Source organism: Lutjanus erythropterus, chromosome 22 (assembly GCF_056507025.1).
Source record: "Lutjanus erythropterus isolate fLutEry1 chromosome 22, fLutEry1.hap2, whole genome shotgun sequence".
In the NCBI taxonomy this organism is placed as follows: Eukaryota; Metazoa; Chordata; class Actinopteri; order Lutjaniformes; family Lutjanidae; genus Lutjanus; species Lutjanus erythropterus.
This window is the reverse complement of record NC_139338.1, coordinates 23,024,489-23,042,692: the sequence shown is the minus strand read 5'-3', so window position 1 is coordinate 23,042,692 and position 18,204 is coordinate 23,024,489. Positions and strand designations below refer to the sequence as shown.

At 37.5% G+C, this 18,204-nt stretch overlaps 2 protein-coding genes across 2 annotated transcripts; one reads left to right on the top strand and one right to left on the bottom strand.

Moving 5' to 3' along the window:
- Positions 1–3,633: 3,633 nt before the first annotated feature.
- fgf23 (fibroblast growth factor 23) lies at positions 3,634–6,908 on the top strand. The gene is made up of 3 exons (XM_084710969.1): positions 3,634–4,220; positions 4,329–4,432; positions 5,318–6,908. The coding sequence occupies exons 1-3, from the start codon at positions 3,986–3,988 to the stop codon at positions 5,765–5,767; spliced, it is 789 nt and encodes a 262-aa protein (XP_084567095.1). The 5' UTR covers positions 3,634–3,985; the 3' UTR covers positions 5,768–6,908.
- A 2,922-nt stretch (positions 6,909–9,830) lies between these two features.
- tigarb (TP53 induced glycolysis regulatory phosphatase b) lies at positions 9,831–14,728 on the bottom strand. Its single transcript, XM_084711378.1, has 6 exons — positions 14,632–14,728; positions 14,287–14,324; positions 14,056–14,177; positions 12,605–12,682; positions 12,388–12,498; positions 9,831–11,240 (listed from the first exon to the last, which is right to left on the bottom strand). Exons 1-6 carry the CDS (start codon positions 14,667–14,669, stop codon positions 10,806–10,808), a joined length of 822 nt encoding a protein of 273 aa, XP_084567504.1. The 5' UTR covers positions 14,670–14,728; the 3' UTR covers positions 9,831–10,805.
- Between the last annotated feature and the right edge of the window lie 3,476 nt (positions 14,729–18,204).

Here is an 18,204-nt window from a genome sequence, read left to right as displayed (position 1 = left end):
TGTCCCCTCCCCTTTCCAAGTACTTGTGTTGGGATATTCTGGGGAGGGGACATCTGCAGAGTTAATGCAGTGTGTGAGGAGCAGAGTCACGCAGAGCCTCAGCTCTTCTGCTGCACTCCAGTCCTGCAGGACGGCACCACAGCCATCCTCAGGACATCGTGCCCTCCCCTGCTGCTGCTGCTGGGCGCTGCCCCGACCCTGAACGCCTCTCACCACATACTGACACAGTATCACCTGCTGCTCGACTGTCTGACGCACAGACCCATTCAGACCAGTATTTTTCTCACAGATAAATCTCTCGGTCTTTCTGTTCCAAGGACATGTTTTATTTTTTGCTAGACGCGGGACAAATTTATCAGGAGCTTGTTGCTGCTGTAGATGAGGCTGCATGACAATGAAGTACCACTGATGTACGTTTCTCATAGGGAGAAAATGGTCATAATTTTTGGCTGAAGTAGCGAATAAAATCCACATTTTCAGCATTTTCAGCTGAGGAAAGTGTGAACATAAACTTTGCGCATGCACAGCAATGAGCACTTCTCGTGCCCGCCTCACAATCAAGATGCGAGACGTCTGTAGCAGCACCTTATTAGTAACATCTTGATTATAAGCTAATGTGAAGAAATAGAGCTGGATCCCCACAAGAGCAAAGGTCTGTGTCTAAAACAAAAAGCTCACCTTTCAGCTTTGACCAAAACAATTTTATCCAGATTTATCTTTCGCCTCTTGTCTTTCCACAGCTTATCACAGATCAAAGTTAAAGGTCCAGTGTGTAAAATTTACGGATATTTATTGGCATAATTGGCAAAGAAATGTAATATATTTCATAAGTATGTTTTCATTATTGTATAATCATCTGAAAATAAGAATCTTTGTTTTCATTACTTTAGAATGAGCCGTTTATATCTACAAAGGGCGCAGATCCTTTTCCATGGAGGTCACCATGTTGATCTGCCATGTTGCTATGGTGGCCTAGAAAGGACAAACCAAATACTGGCTCTAGATACGACAAGGGGTGGGAGGATAAAATTGATTCTTTCAAGTATCGTGGTTCTTTTTCTTTAAAAATGATTCCTCAATCGATGGTTGGATTGCTAAATTTTTCTTTACATAATTAACATAGCCTGTTAGCTCAATGCTAACATATAATGTGAATTTCCCTTAAAGTGCTGAGGGAAATAAGGGTTGCAATCATGGTAATATCTTAAACAGATCCATTTTACTACACATCTTATCTATCATCTTATTTTATTATTCTAATGGCACTAGCTTGCTGAGCAGGAACAGCTAAATACTTCAGAAAGTATTTTATTATTCACATGCTGCTGAAATAAAACTCTGCATTGTTTCTGGAAATATGACTCATAATATTCAGTCTAGTTTTAGAAAAAAAAATGCAATAAATCGTGATATTGAATCTCAATACTTAGAGAACTGCAATACTTAAAAATTGCAATGCATCAAATTGGCATCACAGTGTTGTGATAGTATGGAATCGGGAGATTGATAGTGGAAAGTATCGTCTTTCATATTTTGCACAAATTTTGCGACTACTGAAGGTTCTCCTGCACGCTTGGAAGGGGAAGCTGAGACAAGGTATTTGCTATCTGCAAGCTCACTGCTAAAATGCCACTAAATCCTACACACTGGTCCTTTACATTAATTCAAGGTGAGGAATATCTTTTTTTTTTATTTTTATAATGTTTAATGTACTATTAGCATGCCTGAGCCCCCAGCTTAATAAGGGGTGTGTGCTTCTTCATGTGTTTTTTTTTTTTTTTTTTAAACTCCTGCTCTGAAAGGGAGTGAGCCTCCACTCTATTCCTCTCATCTCTGTTCTCATATACCTCACCCTCTGCCTTAGTTTTGGTTTGCTGATGACTGTAAATTAAGACAAAACAAACTTCAGTTATTTGTTTCTGAAAACAGACAATGCTAAGTAAGGATATTAAAGTTTTTTCCTTTTATTTTTGTACGTATGTGCTGTGCACAGCAGTCTAATGTATTCCTGACAAAATAATAAAAGTTTTTTTTTTTTTAAACTGGTTGCTGGTAGTGTCATTCTCTGTGTTGGATCAGTTGAAATCTGATGTGATTGTGTATTTAGTAGTGATGAAAGAAATACTTAGATCCTAAAAGCTTGAGTACCTCAAGTATCTCAAGAACGCAAAGATTAAAGGTCAAGGTCACTGTGACCTCATGCTCTTTCCAATGATGAGAGCCTGATATCTCAGGAACACCTGGAGGACAATTCATCAAATTTGGTACAAATGTCCACTTGGATGTATCATTGTATCATACTGGGAAAGGGAAAAATGGTATCAGAACATCCATAGTAATATTTTTTTAAAAACACAAGTAAAAGTCCTGCACTTATAATCGTACTTCAGTAAAAGTACAAAAGTATCGTCAGACTGTGCCAAGATACATTTTGGATTTGTTACAACAGTGGTATTTTGTAGTAAAAGAGTTCAGGTACCAGACTGACCTGCCTGCAGTCCAGACCTGTCTCCCATTGAAAATGCGTGGTGCATTATGAAGCACAAAATACATGAACAGAGACTTTGGACTGTTGAGCACCTGAAGTTGAAATATTGAAAAGATCTCTGGACACCTGAAAGTGTGAGAGGTGTGTCAGGGGAAGGTGCAACTTTCTGCTGAGCAGAAAGCAACAGAGTAAGCGTTTGGGAACTGAGGACACTAAATGTTGAAATTTTAAAAATTAAAAACAGTGAGAGAAACTCCACTCACTGAGTGTTTTTAAAAGAAAAGGTGATGTCTCACAGTGGTAAACATGACCCTGTTCAAATTTCTTTTGGAACATGTTGCAGGCATCAAATTCAGACTGAGTGTATATTTACAGTTTGAATATAGAATATCTTGTCTTTGTACTGTATTCAACTGGATTTAGGTTGAAAAGTTTTTTTTTGCAATTCATTGCATTCTGTTACATTTTCCATTTGTTTTGGGGGTGACCTGTCCCTTTAAATACAAGACCCTCAAAATTTTACTGATGTAAATGTCAGTTACTTTAAGATTTATCTGTTCTATCTTGGTTTTCAACTATTGGAACAAGGTTGTAAGTTTAATTATCTGGAGAGAAAAAAAATAAAATGTTATTTTAAAGAGAAGCTTTCAAAAAGTTTTGTAGATTCCCTAAAACAAGGTCAGCTTTAAGTTGTATTCTCTATACAGTCATACAGTTTAATGTGTCCTATGCTGGAACTACAGCATCCAAAAATAGTTGAGCCAGTCAAATGCAACCTCAGTCTCTCAGTAGGACTAAGCTAAATAAGTGAGTAGCGCCCTCTGCTGGTGAAATGGTGAAAATGTCGAGTGTGAAAGGTGCGTAAAAGCAGCAATTTTAAAGTTCAATCTATGAATAAACAACATCCGGCTCATTAAGGTTAAACAAAGCTGTAAAATATTTAATGTGATTCTTAATTGAATACTGATTAACTCCTTAATCATGAATTCTGTAGTTTGCACTAATTGAAAACGTCACTTTAACTTACTGACAACTTTTATTAATGTAGAGTGTTTTATCCTTGATTTAATCTCCAAATCATTTTGAGTCTGCATTTATGTATTTCTTTTTGTTTTTTTTCTTTTCTGTCTTTTATATATTGCACCATGTTTTCGGTCTAAACACAAACCTGAACCTTTGGACTTTGGACCATTAGGAAACAGTCTTAGAATAATGTTTAAGGTGGATGAGTCAAGACCAAAAATAAGAGTCCTGTCTGACCAATAGCATCGGGATAAACAGACAGAGGTGGAAGTGGCCCTTCCGCTGCAGCAAACCCGCACATCTGCTTTGGGGGCGAGTTTCTGTTTTTTTCACGCAAAGGATGTGAGCAGGAGTGGCACTCGGGGGGCTTTAAATAGGAACTGTCTCCAAACTTTGGGACAACAGTCAGGGCATCTGCAAACTTTCAGCAGCAGCAGCAGCTCGCAGTGGAAAGCATCGGTTGAAAGCTCCAGGATGGACCTCAACAGGAGACTTGGGATGAGGGACACAGTGCTGGCGCTCCTACTCTTTGTCCTCCAGGGATTTCCCCTCGGGGAAACGGCCGCGAACCCGTCCCCGCTGGTTGGATCCAACTGGGGAAACCCGAGGAGATACGTCCACCTGCAGACATCCACAGATCTCAACAACTTCTACTTGGAGATCAGATTAGATGGAACCGTGCGCAAAACTACAGTCAGGAGTTCATATAGTAAGATTTTCCTCTTTTTAACAGCCTTTTCAGTTTAATATTTGTAATGTGACACTGCGAAGTTCTGTCTTCATCAGTCTAATGCTCACTTCATTTTCTTCCCTGCAGGTGTGATTTTGCTGAAAGCTGAAACAAGAGAGCGCATCGCCATCCTCGGCGTAAAAAGCAGCCGTTACGTGTGTATGGATCTGGAGGGCAACCCATTCAGCTCTGTAAGCCAATACTTATTTTAAGTTCTACTGGTTGTCCCTATTAGTTCAATCTATTATCTGTAATAAACCTTAAAGTTCCAGTTAGTCTAACTTGGCACCTTTAAGTTTTACGCATCATTTTAAGGAGTCTCCACTTTACGCACAATCGTACTGAACTATGGGTTGTCTAAGCATCAGTTTATTTCATTATTTTTTACTTACCGAGCTCGACTAATTGTTACTTTTAAACGAATGGTTTTGAGGTCATATTCGGCACGATTTGGGGGTTTTACGCATAGGTTTTAACGCAATTTTCTACTGTTTTGCGCACGTTTACGAACAAATATATTGCAACTATAGGATGTTCTGACAAATATTTATTTGACTATTTTTTAATTACTCAGTTTGACTAATTTTTTTTTGCTTTTAACCAAATATTATTGCGTTTCTATTTGGCACCATGCACTTTTACGCACAAAAATTACTACTATAAGTTGTTCAAACACCGATTTATTCATTGTAGCTCTTTTTTACTTTTAGGATGTCAAAAAAAAGTATTATATGAGGAAGTTATTGTACTTTTCTAAAGCAGATCCACTTGTTAATAGTGGAGTAGTTCATTCAACAAAGAGGAAAATCTGTGATATTTATCAAATAAAAGCTGATTAGCTCTAGAAATACAAGGAAATTATCTAAACCCCGATGTTCTTTTATTGTCCATTACGTTTTTGTACAATACTCTTGGAGATAATTACACTGGTACACTAACCTGTAGGAAATGCGCTATAGAAATAAAGTTTGATTTTTTGAAAACTTAAGCTGACAGAACTGAAGTTTAACATACAGAAATAGGATATTCCTGCTCTGTAGTTTAATTCTCTCCCTGTTTTTCCTCGCCTCTTCCAGCCCACCTGCCTCAGGGACGACTGTCTGTTCAACCACAGACTCCTGGAAAACAACCGGGACGTGTACTTCTCCACCCGTACCGGCATCCTGTTCAACCTGGAGGGCTCCCGGCAGGTGTTCTCCGCGGGTCAGAACCTGCCGCAGACCTCCCTCTTCCTGCCCAAGAAGAACACGGTGCCGCTGGAGCGCCTTCTGCTGCACAACCGGGAGAAGAGGAACCAGGTGGTGGACCCCTCCGACCCGCACAACGTCTACATCGGCCAGACCGAGGAGGGCTCGGACTCCCAGGCCGTGCAGGAGGACGACGCTGACCTGGAGGTGGAGGTGGAGGCCGGGGACGATGGGCGCAACGTGTCCCGGGAGACCCCGCTGGCTCCGTCCACCCACGACCCCTGGAACGTGCACTCGTCCAACGCGGGCAGCCCCCGGAGCTCCGGCACCATGGGCTGAGTTTAGTGGTACCTTAGACTGAGTGAGTCCAAGTTTAACTTTGTAGTTTATGAGAGACAGCTTTATTTTGAAAAAACATCAGGTTATTTCCTTGTTTTTCACACCGACTAAATAATGTCTTCTCAGCCATCACTCATTCAGAGAAAGCAGTGTTTATTCACTGTATGTACAAAATATTAGACTTGACTTGCAGCCCCTTTTGCACAATTTATAATGTTTAAACTCTTTTCTTTTGCTTGAGATCACTGCGGATTCAAGGTAAATGAATAAGGGATGCCTGTTTTGCTTGGATTCGTCTCAGCAATAATGAATATTTTTTACATTCACCAGCAGGTTTGATGATAAATGGAGGATATTTGTAAACAGGGATTTCTTTATGTGCCAGGACGAGTGATCCAAATGCATTTCCCATCTCCATCCATTATAATTACTTTTATTTATTGACATCCTCACTGGGAGCTACAGCTCAGATGAGAAACTGCTGCAAACTTTCTTTAATAATTCATAAAAACTCTTTGGCTTCCCTGAAGAACGATTCATTTTAATGAGGAGGATTGCAGAAGCAGAACTATCAGAAAAGTACAGAAGCCTCTTTCCACCAATATGATGAAGAAAAAAAAAATCCTGTGAGTCATTATGAAGCAAAATCATTCCAAAATTATGAGCCAGTATCTCAATTATCAAAGTTTCTCATTATTCTGAGATACTAACAATGGCTTGCACCAACAAAGACTGATTTAATCTAATCTAATCTAATCAGAGTTTAACAAAACTAGGTTTAAAATGAGTAAATCAAGATTTAAAGTTAAGCTTAGCTCTGTCACTTAATTTAAAGTTAATCATCATTAAGTGAATCCAAGTTTAGTGTCTAAACTGAATTAATATAGTTTAACTTTCCCCTGCTCTGTATTCCTTAACAAAACATTTCATTGTTTGCTAGCTAGCTAAACAGTTGGTTGGCCTAGTTAGCCTACTCATTATTATTTTGCTCAGTACAGCTCAAAAAAATAAGTTAAACTTCCTCAAGTCTAAGTTTAAAGTTAATACTGGATCGCCATTTAAATTTGAGTTTTAAGTTTTAGTGCAACAGAATTACATTCATTATAGTTTTAGAGGAAAAACCAAACTGAGGGTTAAAAAGGGTTAATTTTTTTTTTTCTTTCCATTTTAGGATATTATAAGTTTGGTGCAACATGAATTACAGTTAAACTGTGATTTAATTGAGGCTAAAAATTAATGCTTGTTGGTGAAACCCCGCCTGAGATACTGAGTCAATATTTCTCATTTTTGTTCATCATATTTGCAGAAATGGGTTTCCATAAAAAGCAAACAAAGCCTTAGAAACTTTTAATCAGTCAGGGCGTTTTTTTTTTTGCTTGTTTGTTTGTTTTGTTTTTTTTTATTTTTTAATCTTTTCTCATTGAGGTTTTTTACAGCTGGTCTGAAAACCCACATTTTAAAATCATGTTATCTAAAAGACAGAAGCCTGACTTAGCCTACCTCCAGAGGACTGAAGGCCCTGTCTGCTGATGTGAAACGAGGCAGGCATGATTTTAAAACTAAATATATACATGAATATACTTATGAGTTGCATTTAGTAGAGGTAAAGTTAGGTGTTGCCTATATTTTAAAGTCCTAAGTTTACTGAGTTGGACATAGAAGATTTGAAGTTTGTTTATTGTTAGATTTTGAACATAAAACTATTCCAAAGACTTTTGGACACTACAGATCACAGCAATTATATTTGTTGTGTTAATGTGTCCAATTCCAATATGACTTGAAAGAATATAAGTACAGGGTAAACGACCTTTACAGAGCAGTAATCTCGATTTCAAATCTGAACTCTTGTTATGTGATTTTACAGGTGCTGGTCACCCCCAGCAAACAAAAACAGGTCCCAAAGAGTATTTATTTATTTAATTCCATTCCTTTGTTGTTATTTATGGTATTTATAAGGATGCTTTACAGTTAAATGTACATATAAGAAAAACATGGTTTGTCTTTGAATGTATGAGTTGGAGTTGTGGGCAGAGTGTTGCTTGAATTTGGGACAAAATAAACTAATAAAGGAAACACGTTTGAGTGTTGTGTGTGTTTTTTATGTAATCCTGTGAATTTTTAAGCATTGGTTAACAACCTGTGTGTGAAAGGAAGTCATGAATATGTTAACAAGTCCAACGTTGACCCAGTTACTCAGCAGTTCCGCTCATTAGCTGCTCTTTCACATAATTAGCACTCAGGTTCACGAGCTGCAGCTGAGTCACGTCGCCCTAAAAATACACTTAGTGCCATTTTTACTTGAACTAACAGTTAAATTTGCCGGTGTCCCCGCATTAACCTTTGACACGTTAGCAGACTGGTCTGACATTTTTGGGAAATAAGCATCCGATGGTGCAGTTGCCAGGCAACCAGCAGAGATCCCAGGAAGATAATGCTCGCAGCCCAGAAACATGCAAACATCCATAACACGGTGAATTGTTGTTTTGTGTAGTATTAAACAAAAAATATACATAAGTGAATTTGTGAGCCGCTTGCTCAAACTTTGTAACTAAGAATTTAAGAAAAATGCAATAAAAAAAGCCCTTAAATAATTATCAATGTCACATAAATGTGTGTTGGAGCAGGTCATTATTGTGAAATAAACTCCTTCAGGGTGATTCAGTGGGGTCCTGCATCATCCTGTGGGTATTTATCTCACAGTAATGACCTGTTCATTGTACATTACCCCTTATTTAAAGACATGACAGAGCTGACAGGCACTGGTAGACTCAATGTAATATAAATATAAATTGCCTTACATACTAGAAAACTGCTTTACCTCCTCACTCTCTTCCATTTCTACCCAACTTTCATTCTTGTTTGGAGTCCTGCCACCCAGTTTTTTTTGCTGTGTGCACCAATAAAAGTTGAGCAAACTTTGTAAGTTAATGTTAACTAAACTCTACCTAACCAGCTAGCTAATGACTGATGTAGATTAGTTAGCTAGTTATCTCCCATTTGCTAAAAGTAGCCAAGTTGGGAATATATGTTGACTTTCTTTCCTCAAAATTTGTTTTTCTTTTCAAATAGACGAGCCGAGCACAAAGCACATCGACTGAGGCTCCATGCTCGATCAGCCCAGCTTGCTTGGTCATTGGAGCACAGAGCAGAGAGGGGCGGGGTTTAGAAAAAAAGACAAATTTTAGATGTAAGTTAGAATGTGTCAATCTTAACCATGGTTTATAACTGTTTCAAGAATGCATCACAATTCTCTACACTCTATTTCCCACCGCAAGCCTCCGGTGCCCTTTTTTTTATTTATTTTTAACAGCCACCACTGATAATAGGAGCTACTAAACCTTATATCTGTCTCTGTTACACCCTGAGGGCTGTTAATATTGGGAACATCTGTGCATGGTGTTGTTTTTACCTAATTACTGGCTGAGAATTTGTTGGGCACCAACAATCTATAAAATATTAACACTGTATACTTATCAATATGTTCCAATTACTTTTACTACTTGTCAATATCACTGCCAACATTACTCTAAACATTATTTACTTCAGTTTAGTCTCACTTTTATTGTTGTTCTATTGGAGTATCAGTTTTTGCATTTTGAGCAGTTTTTGAGCACAATAATTTCAGTCGGGACTTGTAAAGTTCTATCTTCTCTCTTCTCTTATCGATGCAGTTTTTAGTGATGAAAAAACTCTTTCCAAATAATATAGTGTTGTATAATTACCATGAAATACAGGAAAATCTCGACTGACTGAGGGTTTGTGCAAGACTCCTTTAATAATTGTCACAGACATAGTTGAGATTAAAAAGTGACACCATGAATTATCTATGCTTGAATGCGCTATGATGCTCGTTTTGTTTTGCTTGTTATTGTGTTTTTCTTATTTTAATTTTTGGTTTTATTTATTTATCTTATATTTTTTGTTACCTTACAGTATCCTTTATCTTTTTGCACACAGTTGCAACCAGAGATGACAACCTATGCTGATGCTGTATGATACATGAAAAGTGTCTATAAATAAAGTGTTTAAAGACGAGACACTAAAAATAGCACTCAACAAAAGGTGTGGTTGTCATGTTATATTGCACACATCAAATGAGTACCACAACAACTGCAAAACCAGAGACACTAAAATACTCCACTTGTGCATCGATCAAGCAATTAATTGACAATACAAACTACATGTATGCAATTAAACGTGATAAAAGAAACTAGAGACGAGAATCCTTCCTCTATCTCCTGTTTTTCTTATGTACCAGAACAGTAAAAGTGCATTTATGTTCAATGGGAAGTCTCTATAGGTTTTACCTTGCAGTATTAACATAAATAGACCACAGTGTGTTTGACATTATGAGGTCATGATGAGCTGTGAGGCAAAAACATTCAGCAGAGATTAAAAAGTGACTCTAAAAATAGAAAACAAGCAAAAAAAGAAAAAAAAAAATCACCCTTCTGTTAAACACTAAGGAGCATGAAACACCCATGAATATGTAGCACCCTGTAATAACCTGACTGACGGATGTCATAAATGTAGCTTCAGAGCATTCTGAGTTCATGACATGTATATATTTTTTTGTTTTATAAATGTATATAAAACTGAACACAGGTTCAGTGTTGTCATGTTGAATTGCACAAGTGAAATGAGAGGCAACCCAGGAGACACATCAAGTTGAAAATGCCACACGTTACTGTCAGTGTTCAATAATAACACATTAAATAGTTCTGACTTTGGTATAACATGATAAAAGAGGCAATAAAATGAACAATATTAAAAATGTAGAACAACAGGAGTGAAACTGACTGGCCTACAGTTATGAGGAGGATGATAACACAGTATTGCACATTTATTCTGACGATTGATCCACAGTAAAACCCTCTTGAATATTGACTATATTAACATGTGCATTGTTGCGTTCAGTTACCTGTAGTACCTTTGAGGTCTCTGCCTCTTATTTCCCTTTACTGTTCATGATTGTGCCCGTCAGACTGTGTACAGATGCACACAAACAGTACATATACTCCATGCGCTAAACTTCTATTTATTCAGCAGCTGTGAGGTTTTCCAGGTGATGCTTCCTGTTGGTGAAGACGCAGCGAGCAGCTGACAGCGCCGGGCCAGACTCAGACCGGCTCAGAGTGAAAATGAAGCGGTTGACGCCCGTGTTTGGACACGGCGAAAACAGGTGGGACATCTGCACCCCCGCAGGCAGAGAGCACTCTAAGTCCTCTACGAGGTGTTTGATGGCTACACGGATGTAAGCGCCGTGGCTCACGGACAGAGCGTGGACCGACACCCCCTCCAGGCCGTCGTCGGCCGAACCACCGACGGCGCCGTCTGAGGCAGCGGCTGCAGTACCGTTTGCAGAGGTTCCAGCCTCTGGCTCTCCAGAAGAAGCGTCTGGTCTCGACCAACCGTGTTGATCCACCATTTGCTTGAACAGGACTTTGAGGAATTTTTTGAATCGCAGCCTCACCTGGAAGCAAAGTGACAATGAACCAGAGCGATGAGGCGAAGGTTCAAACCACAAAGATCCCTAAACACCAGCTGTTTGAGGTCAGTTTGTCAGCCAGTGACTGAGAATGAAAACTGCACTCTCAGATCCTGACTTATTTTAACAGACGCACAGTGGAGTGGTGATGGTGAAAAGAGCCCAAAATATCACTGCCACTCATACAGGACATCTTTGTCTGTGGAGAGCCTGTTGCATCACCAGGGACTCGTCACACACCAGGGAAAGGGGGGAAAAACATTCTGGCTCGTTTGGGTTTCTTTAAACCAATCAGAATCATCTTGAGTGGTGCTAAACCCAGGATGCAGCTCCTGCAAAAAGGCGTTGGGGGGTAACTCAGTGGAGAATTTATACATGAGGAGGTGAGTCCTGGCATTAAGAAGGATGAATTGCTGCAAAAGAAAAGGTAACAGCTGCTAGCTTTTTTTTTCCTGTGTATTGTTGGCGACCAGGCTACGGTTACGGTAACTTGGCACTTTAGTCTGACAAGTCGAAAGTTGTTGTTTCATGTACTGATGGGGACTTTGAAAACGGTAACACACAGATAGCGGAAGGAGAGGAGAATGCCATCTGAGATAGTCAGCCAATGACAGGCTTACACTGACAGCCTCTGTCACTGTCCAATGAGACGCATGTTGAAAATTTTCATATACACTGAAGGATTAAAAGTTTCTTTAGGTATTGAGAAAATTCTCCAACACATTAGGCTGATATAACACTCTAAAAATCAACTGAATTAAAGTGGAAACACACAGCCTTTCAGCCCCCTAGTGCAGTGGTGCCCGACCCTGGTCCTCAGGGACCCCTGTCCTGCATGTTTTAGATGTTTCCCTGCTCCAACACACCTGATTCAAATAATCAGATTGTTGTCAGGCTTCTGCAGAGGCTTGATGATGAGCTGAGCAATATAAAAATGTCAGCTACATTTACTATTCCATCTGTCATCTATCCAGAAACGTTTAAATGCAATCTGTGAAATGGGCACTAGATGGCGCTGCCGCACAAGCAAAACTCCCATGACCTTGAGTTTCAAAATGACTGTTTCCAACTTCTTATTACAGTATTGTACAGTCAGTTTCCAAATGATGAGTCCTGGCTGTGTGTGACTCACCTGGTCTAAAGTCTCTCCTCCTGGAGGGGTGAAGTCACGACATGACTGGCCCGCAGCGTTGGCCATGTTCTTCAGATCCTCTTTGGGTCGCCCTTCAGCAATGCCAAAACCCTGCAGCGACAACACAACCACAACTCAGAGCTCCGATAAGACACTGTCGTAGAACAACATTTAAAACTTTAATATTTGGAAGCGGTACAAAGACAACAGATCTTACCCTCTCTCTGAGTAATGGCTCCAGAACCATCTCCGTGCCAGAACAGTGAGTGTTGCTCCTCAGAATTATTTCAGCTGTCTGAAGGAGGAAACATGTTCTGGAAATTACTGACTCAAAACATTTGTAAGTGCCAAAAGAATCTGCCATGGTCAAACTGAACGCTCATTAATACATTGTCAGCATCAGTGAGTCAAAGACCACAGAGACATGAATGTTCACACAAATATTTCATCTCTGGAAGTGTTTTGACATGCATCCTGTTTTTACCATTTTTCTTCCACAACCAGGGGAAAATAACAGTGGAATTTTACTGGTCTGACAGAATTATCTGTTCGTGATGAGATAAAAAAGCTAGACATATAGTCATGGCTTAATATATTTCCATTTGTATTTATTTATAGACAAACACAGAGAGGTCTGAAGCTGCAACCGTGACAGTGGTGGAGAATTTACAGTTAGTGTCCCTGCTCAGGTCCAATCACAGAGCTTCTCTTGGCTCTGCCTGTTATCTCAATGCAGATTAATGTACAGTAAACAACAGTCAATGATCTGTTAAATTAAGTGATGTCTGAAAGTGGTGCTTAAAATTACCAAAAGCACCTTAAGGCAATGATTACCTTAGCCTCAATTTTCAGTGTATGGGTCAGGATTATTGCAGCCCTAATATACTGTTTTACACACAGAATGACAGAGAGGTATGGAGGAAAATTATCACACACGATTTAGTAAAGAAGCCGATAGTTAAAGGGAAATTCAATTAGGTCTGGCTGGAAGATATTTGACAGGTCTGTAATCACTGTACTTGAAAGGTCACTGATGTAAGACTGTTGCACAATGATTATGTTGAAAGAAAAAAGTTTCTTACTGTATTTAATTCATCAGTGGTCATGGTCATACTTTATATAAACCTGATAAATTATTGTTATATGCAGCACTACATACATTTCTTTACCCATTTTATTTTTTAAAGTGAGACCTCAAAAATATCCATACAAAAATCTCAAAACTGTGGACACAAGGTTTTAAAGGATAACGCTGCTGTTGTTCTATATTTTCTTAATTCAAACCCGGGTTATCAGAGTTACTTGAAACTGAACTTTCCTTGAGGAACCGTGAATACTTCTTTCCAGGAAGTCTGGTTTGCTGCAGCTGTATTGTTCCGGTAGACTTTTGGAGTCTTAGGGGTTTTACATGCTCTAAAGCGCCAGAAGTGGATTGTGATAATGAAAAGGGAAAAAGGTGTTTACTTTTGTCATAACTAGGGAGAAATACAGGGGAACTGATCCAGGGAGGAAATAGGGGGGAGGATAATTAAAGACAGGTGTCTTCTGGGAAAATCAGGAGGGTTGGTAAGTATTTTGGTATCCAGATGGCCCAGTTTGTCAGCTGCAGTCATTCACCTCAGTAACCCGACCACACTGTCACATTAAACGTTAATGAGTCCGTCTTACCTGTATGGCTCGTTGCAGGTTACTGACAAACACATTGTTGAATGGGATGTCTCTGAGGTATCGTCCCACCAGCTCAGCCTGCTGCAGACCTGTTTCTGACAGCGGCGTGTCCACACCTTGTCCTAAAAAAAACCCCCACAGAAAACAGTTTGTAGTCGCTGTACAGAGAAAAATAGTTTTAATCAAGTCTGCTAAAGTGATGTTTTTCTCGGACAGACTTTAATAACCTACCCTGCAGCAGCTTCTCCTTGTTGTACTGCGTTTCCCCACTGTGAGAAAATACAGCAGTGTCATTCAATTAAGTTAACAATGTCAAGCTACGATACAGATAACAATAAACTAGTACTTCTGTCTTTGAAGGAAACGGTTCGCTAAGAAGACTGAAGGTCAATAAACACATTTAAACTGTTAACTCTGACCGTAACGTTACAGCTTTACATTCAGTCGCCATAGAGACTTCATAACCAAACTAAGAGGACAAACTGTTTCCGTGGAATAAAGTCACATTATCTATTCTTTAATGTTCAAGTTCTCTGACAAAATGAAGGAGAAACGAGCCTGAAAATAGTCACTTACTGTCGTACGAGCGTTAAACTAAATGTAAACATTTTCATTGAGCTGCTCCTGTGCTACTTCCTGGTTGAGCCGACGTGCTCGCATACGTCACGACGCAAATCAAATCGCATTGCAGAGCTGCGCAAATCTGGCACATATTTATGCGAATTATTAAATTAGATAAATTTTTTCCTCCTATTTGAAATAATAATTTTTATGTTTGTTTTTTTTTTAGATAAAAAGAAAAGAAAATCTTTAATTTACAGTGTGAAAAAACAGTTTACTATTTTAGTTTATCAGTGTATTTTGTACATTATTTTTTTTACATATCTTTTTTCATTTACTGACATTGACTACTTTTGTATTTATATTATGTGGACACAAAGTTATTTATTGCTTTTATCAAGAAGGTCTAGAAGAAAATTATATCTTAACTATTTTATATGACTGAAATGCTTTACTTAACATTTAAACTTTAAATATTTAAAAGAAACCTATACCATATGCAATTAAAATATATATATATTTACACATTTATTGATCAAGTAAATTTAAGGTAATTTGAAAGAATAATTTGCAATATGTAGGCATTATATACCTGTATGTTTATGTGGAGAAATAAGAGCAAATATTTATATTTGCATGTTAATAATTGTTTAGTTTTAGATGCTTTAGAGTAAATGCTTAATTTTGTCATTCATTCTAAATAAGATTAACTAAGTTAAACTGCCAACAGTGCTTATTATATTCAATAATGTCTAAAGACTGGACAAATTCAAATAAAACAAAATATTAACAAAAATCACAGACCTAGACATTTCATTTCCAATACACAATATGTGTACAAGTTTTAAAATGTACAATATTAATATAGAAAATATTTGTGTTGAATAGAAAAAGAAAAGAAATCCATCTCTATTTTCATGAAACTAGCAGGTATTTTGAACTGATATATCAAATCAATAGATTATTCATCATTAAAGTTTTATTCTGCTGTGAACTACTGCAGTGGTACCCCTAATTTCAGTAATATTCAGATTGTATGTTGTAAGTCTTACACTCAGTAATGCAAATGATTAAATACAGTTTTCCTCTTCGTGGAAATTCTATTTCTTAATTACACAGAAAGCAAAGTTTCCAATGAATGTAAAAAAAAAAATCACCTTTTGGTTATGTTTACTGACATTTTAGGTTTTAGTTACATTTACATTTACTGTGTAAACTTGGTAGGTTAGGTACATCCCTATAATGGGTTCCTAATTTAAAAAAAAAAATCTTTTACTTATTTGTATCTTCAGTTGTGATAATTTGAAGGCAATTGTGAAACTACAATCTAAAGTCTAGATGTTTTGTCACTTTTGAAGGCCTAGAAGAAAACTTTTCACTATTTTTCCCTCAATTTAAATAACAAACTTAAGTTTGAAACTGAATTATTCAAAGGAAGCCTATCTATGTGCAATGCAAAAATTTATTTATTTTTTATTGGAGTAAATTTAAGGCTATTTGAAAAAAAGAAACTCCCATCTTAAGCATTTATAGGCACAATATAACTGTATGTTTATGTGGGGAAAAAAAGAGCCAACATTTACAGCCACATGTTAACTATTGGCCAGTTTTAGATACAAATCTGCTCCACATATTCATTTGTATTTGAAGCCTGGACTAACTGTAATAATAGTAATAATAAAACTAAATTAAACTAAAATTAAACTTAAAATACTTAGCATGTACTCAAGAATGCAACTAATATACAAATATTTGCCCAAATATATCACACTTTCACACTATTAATTTATATATAATCTTACTGTAAGGTATTTCAAGGCTTCACCTTACTGTATATGCATTTTCTGCTTTCACTTTAACTCTGATTTAAATTCTTGTAATTATATCTAAATATTAACATTTATAACAATTATATTATAGAAAAATCAGCTAGTGTTTTGTTTTCAGATACAGGCCTGCATATTGATAAATATAATTCTTGACCAGTTGTGTTTGCGCTCTGGTTTTGTCGCCCTCTGTTGACAAAAGAAAGGTAAGACCACACAAAAACCACAGTCCAAGAGAAGTATTATTCTTGCAGCAGGGCAGAGGAAGACAAATAAAGCAGTCACATGATTTTAGCCAATTTATTGAGAAATTGTTGAGGTACACTGTGTGGTTGCATGTGGGGACAGTGGGAGAGGAGTTTGCAATAACAACCACACTGAACAATGATAAAACATTCTTGTGGTTTAAACTTCGACTAAATGGGTACCTCAAAAATAAACCATATTCCACTTTATTTCCAATGAAGTGATTGAAACATGCCAATGAAACTCCAAGTAGGAAAAAATAACTTTTTTTTTTTTGTCTTTCCGATACATGTATAACAGACATATATAACCTATTTTAAAGTATAGGCACTTATAACTGCTCAGTGGAAGACATTTTTTGATTGAAACAGAAGAGGCACCCTCCTTCCTCTCAGCCAGACAGAAAATAAAAGTGAACCCGTCCAACAAACTCAGAGTGAAAACGACGTGTGTGTGGTGTGAAGTTTGATGAGGTAATGCGAGATGGGCTCTCGCTCTATCTGTCCAAATTAACCTGAGGTACACAAACATTACAAAGAAGCAGCGAGAATATGATAGAATATAAAGATACAAATGAAAACAATAAAAGGATAAAACATGCTAATCAAAAAAAAAAAAAAAAAAAAAAAAAAAAAAAGATCAACAAACACAAGTACTTCCAGTCCCGCACCAAACTGTGTTACGTTCCCTCCAGTACACATACAACAGAGAAGCAAAGAAGACTCGGTACATACACAAAATTTCATAATATAGCAGCACACAGGTGAATCACAATAAGGCATCTTTGTGTAAGACTAGAAAAGAAAAAAGCTTCATAGCAGCAAGAGAATTGTGTGTATAATCTAGTTTTCTCACTTTGGAATTATCTCTTTCAAATTATACACAAAAAAACTTTGAAAGCATAAACATTTTTTCTGTTTAAAGCACTTTTTTTTTTTTGGAAAACATTTGGCTTTTTGCACCACAGAACATGCACGAATACATTTAGAAACTACATTTCTGTTCTAAAATGTAATGAGGATTTCTAGCATTTCTGCTCATGGAGAGATCGGTTATATACAGTCAAACGTTCCGACCATGTAAACCCCCACCTACCCACGTCTATAATGGAGAAAACTCGCTTCAGTTACATTTTTTTTTTTAAAAAAGAGCAAAAACAAGAATATTTAGGACACATTATGTGTGTAACTCTCTGAAAGAACTATTGGAAGGTTTTGGCTATGAATTAACACAAAATTCAAGTAAGGTTAAATAATCGCACTGAATCAAAAACAAAAAAAATCTAAGTCTGCAAGTGACTTGGCTTTCCTTAGTTTATATACTAATATACTATAACACCGATTATCCTACGTCTAGTCACCTGTCGGGGCGTAGCTTTCAAGACAACGTGCGTTACCCCGTTGGGAATCCAGCCCAGAAAAAAATCAAATAACTTAAAAGAAAAATGAAAAAAAAAAAAAAAAAAAAAAGACCCTAACAACCCACTGAACGCTCCTCAACCACCATCCCCTTACCA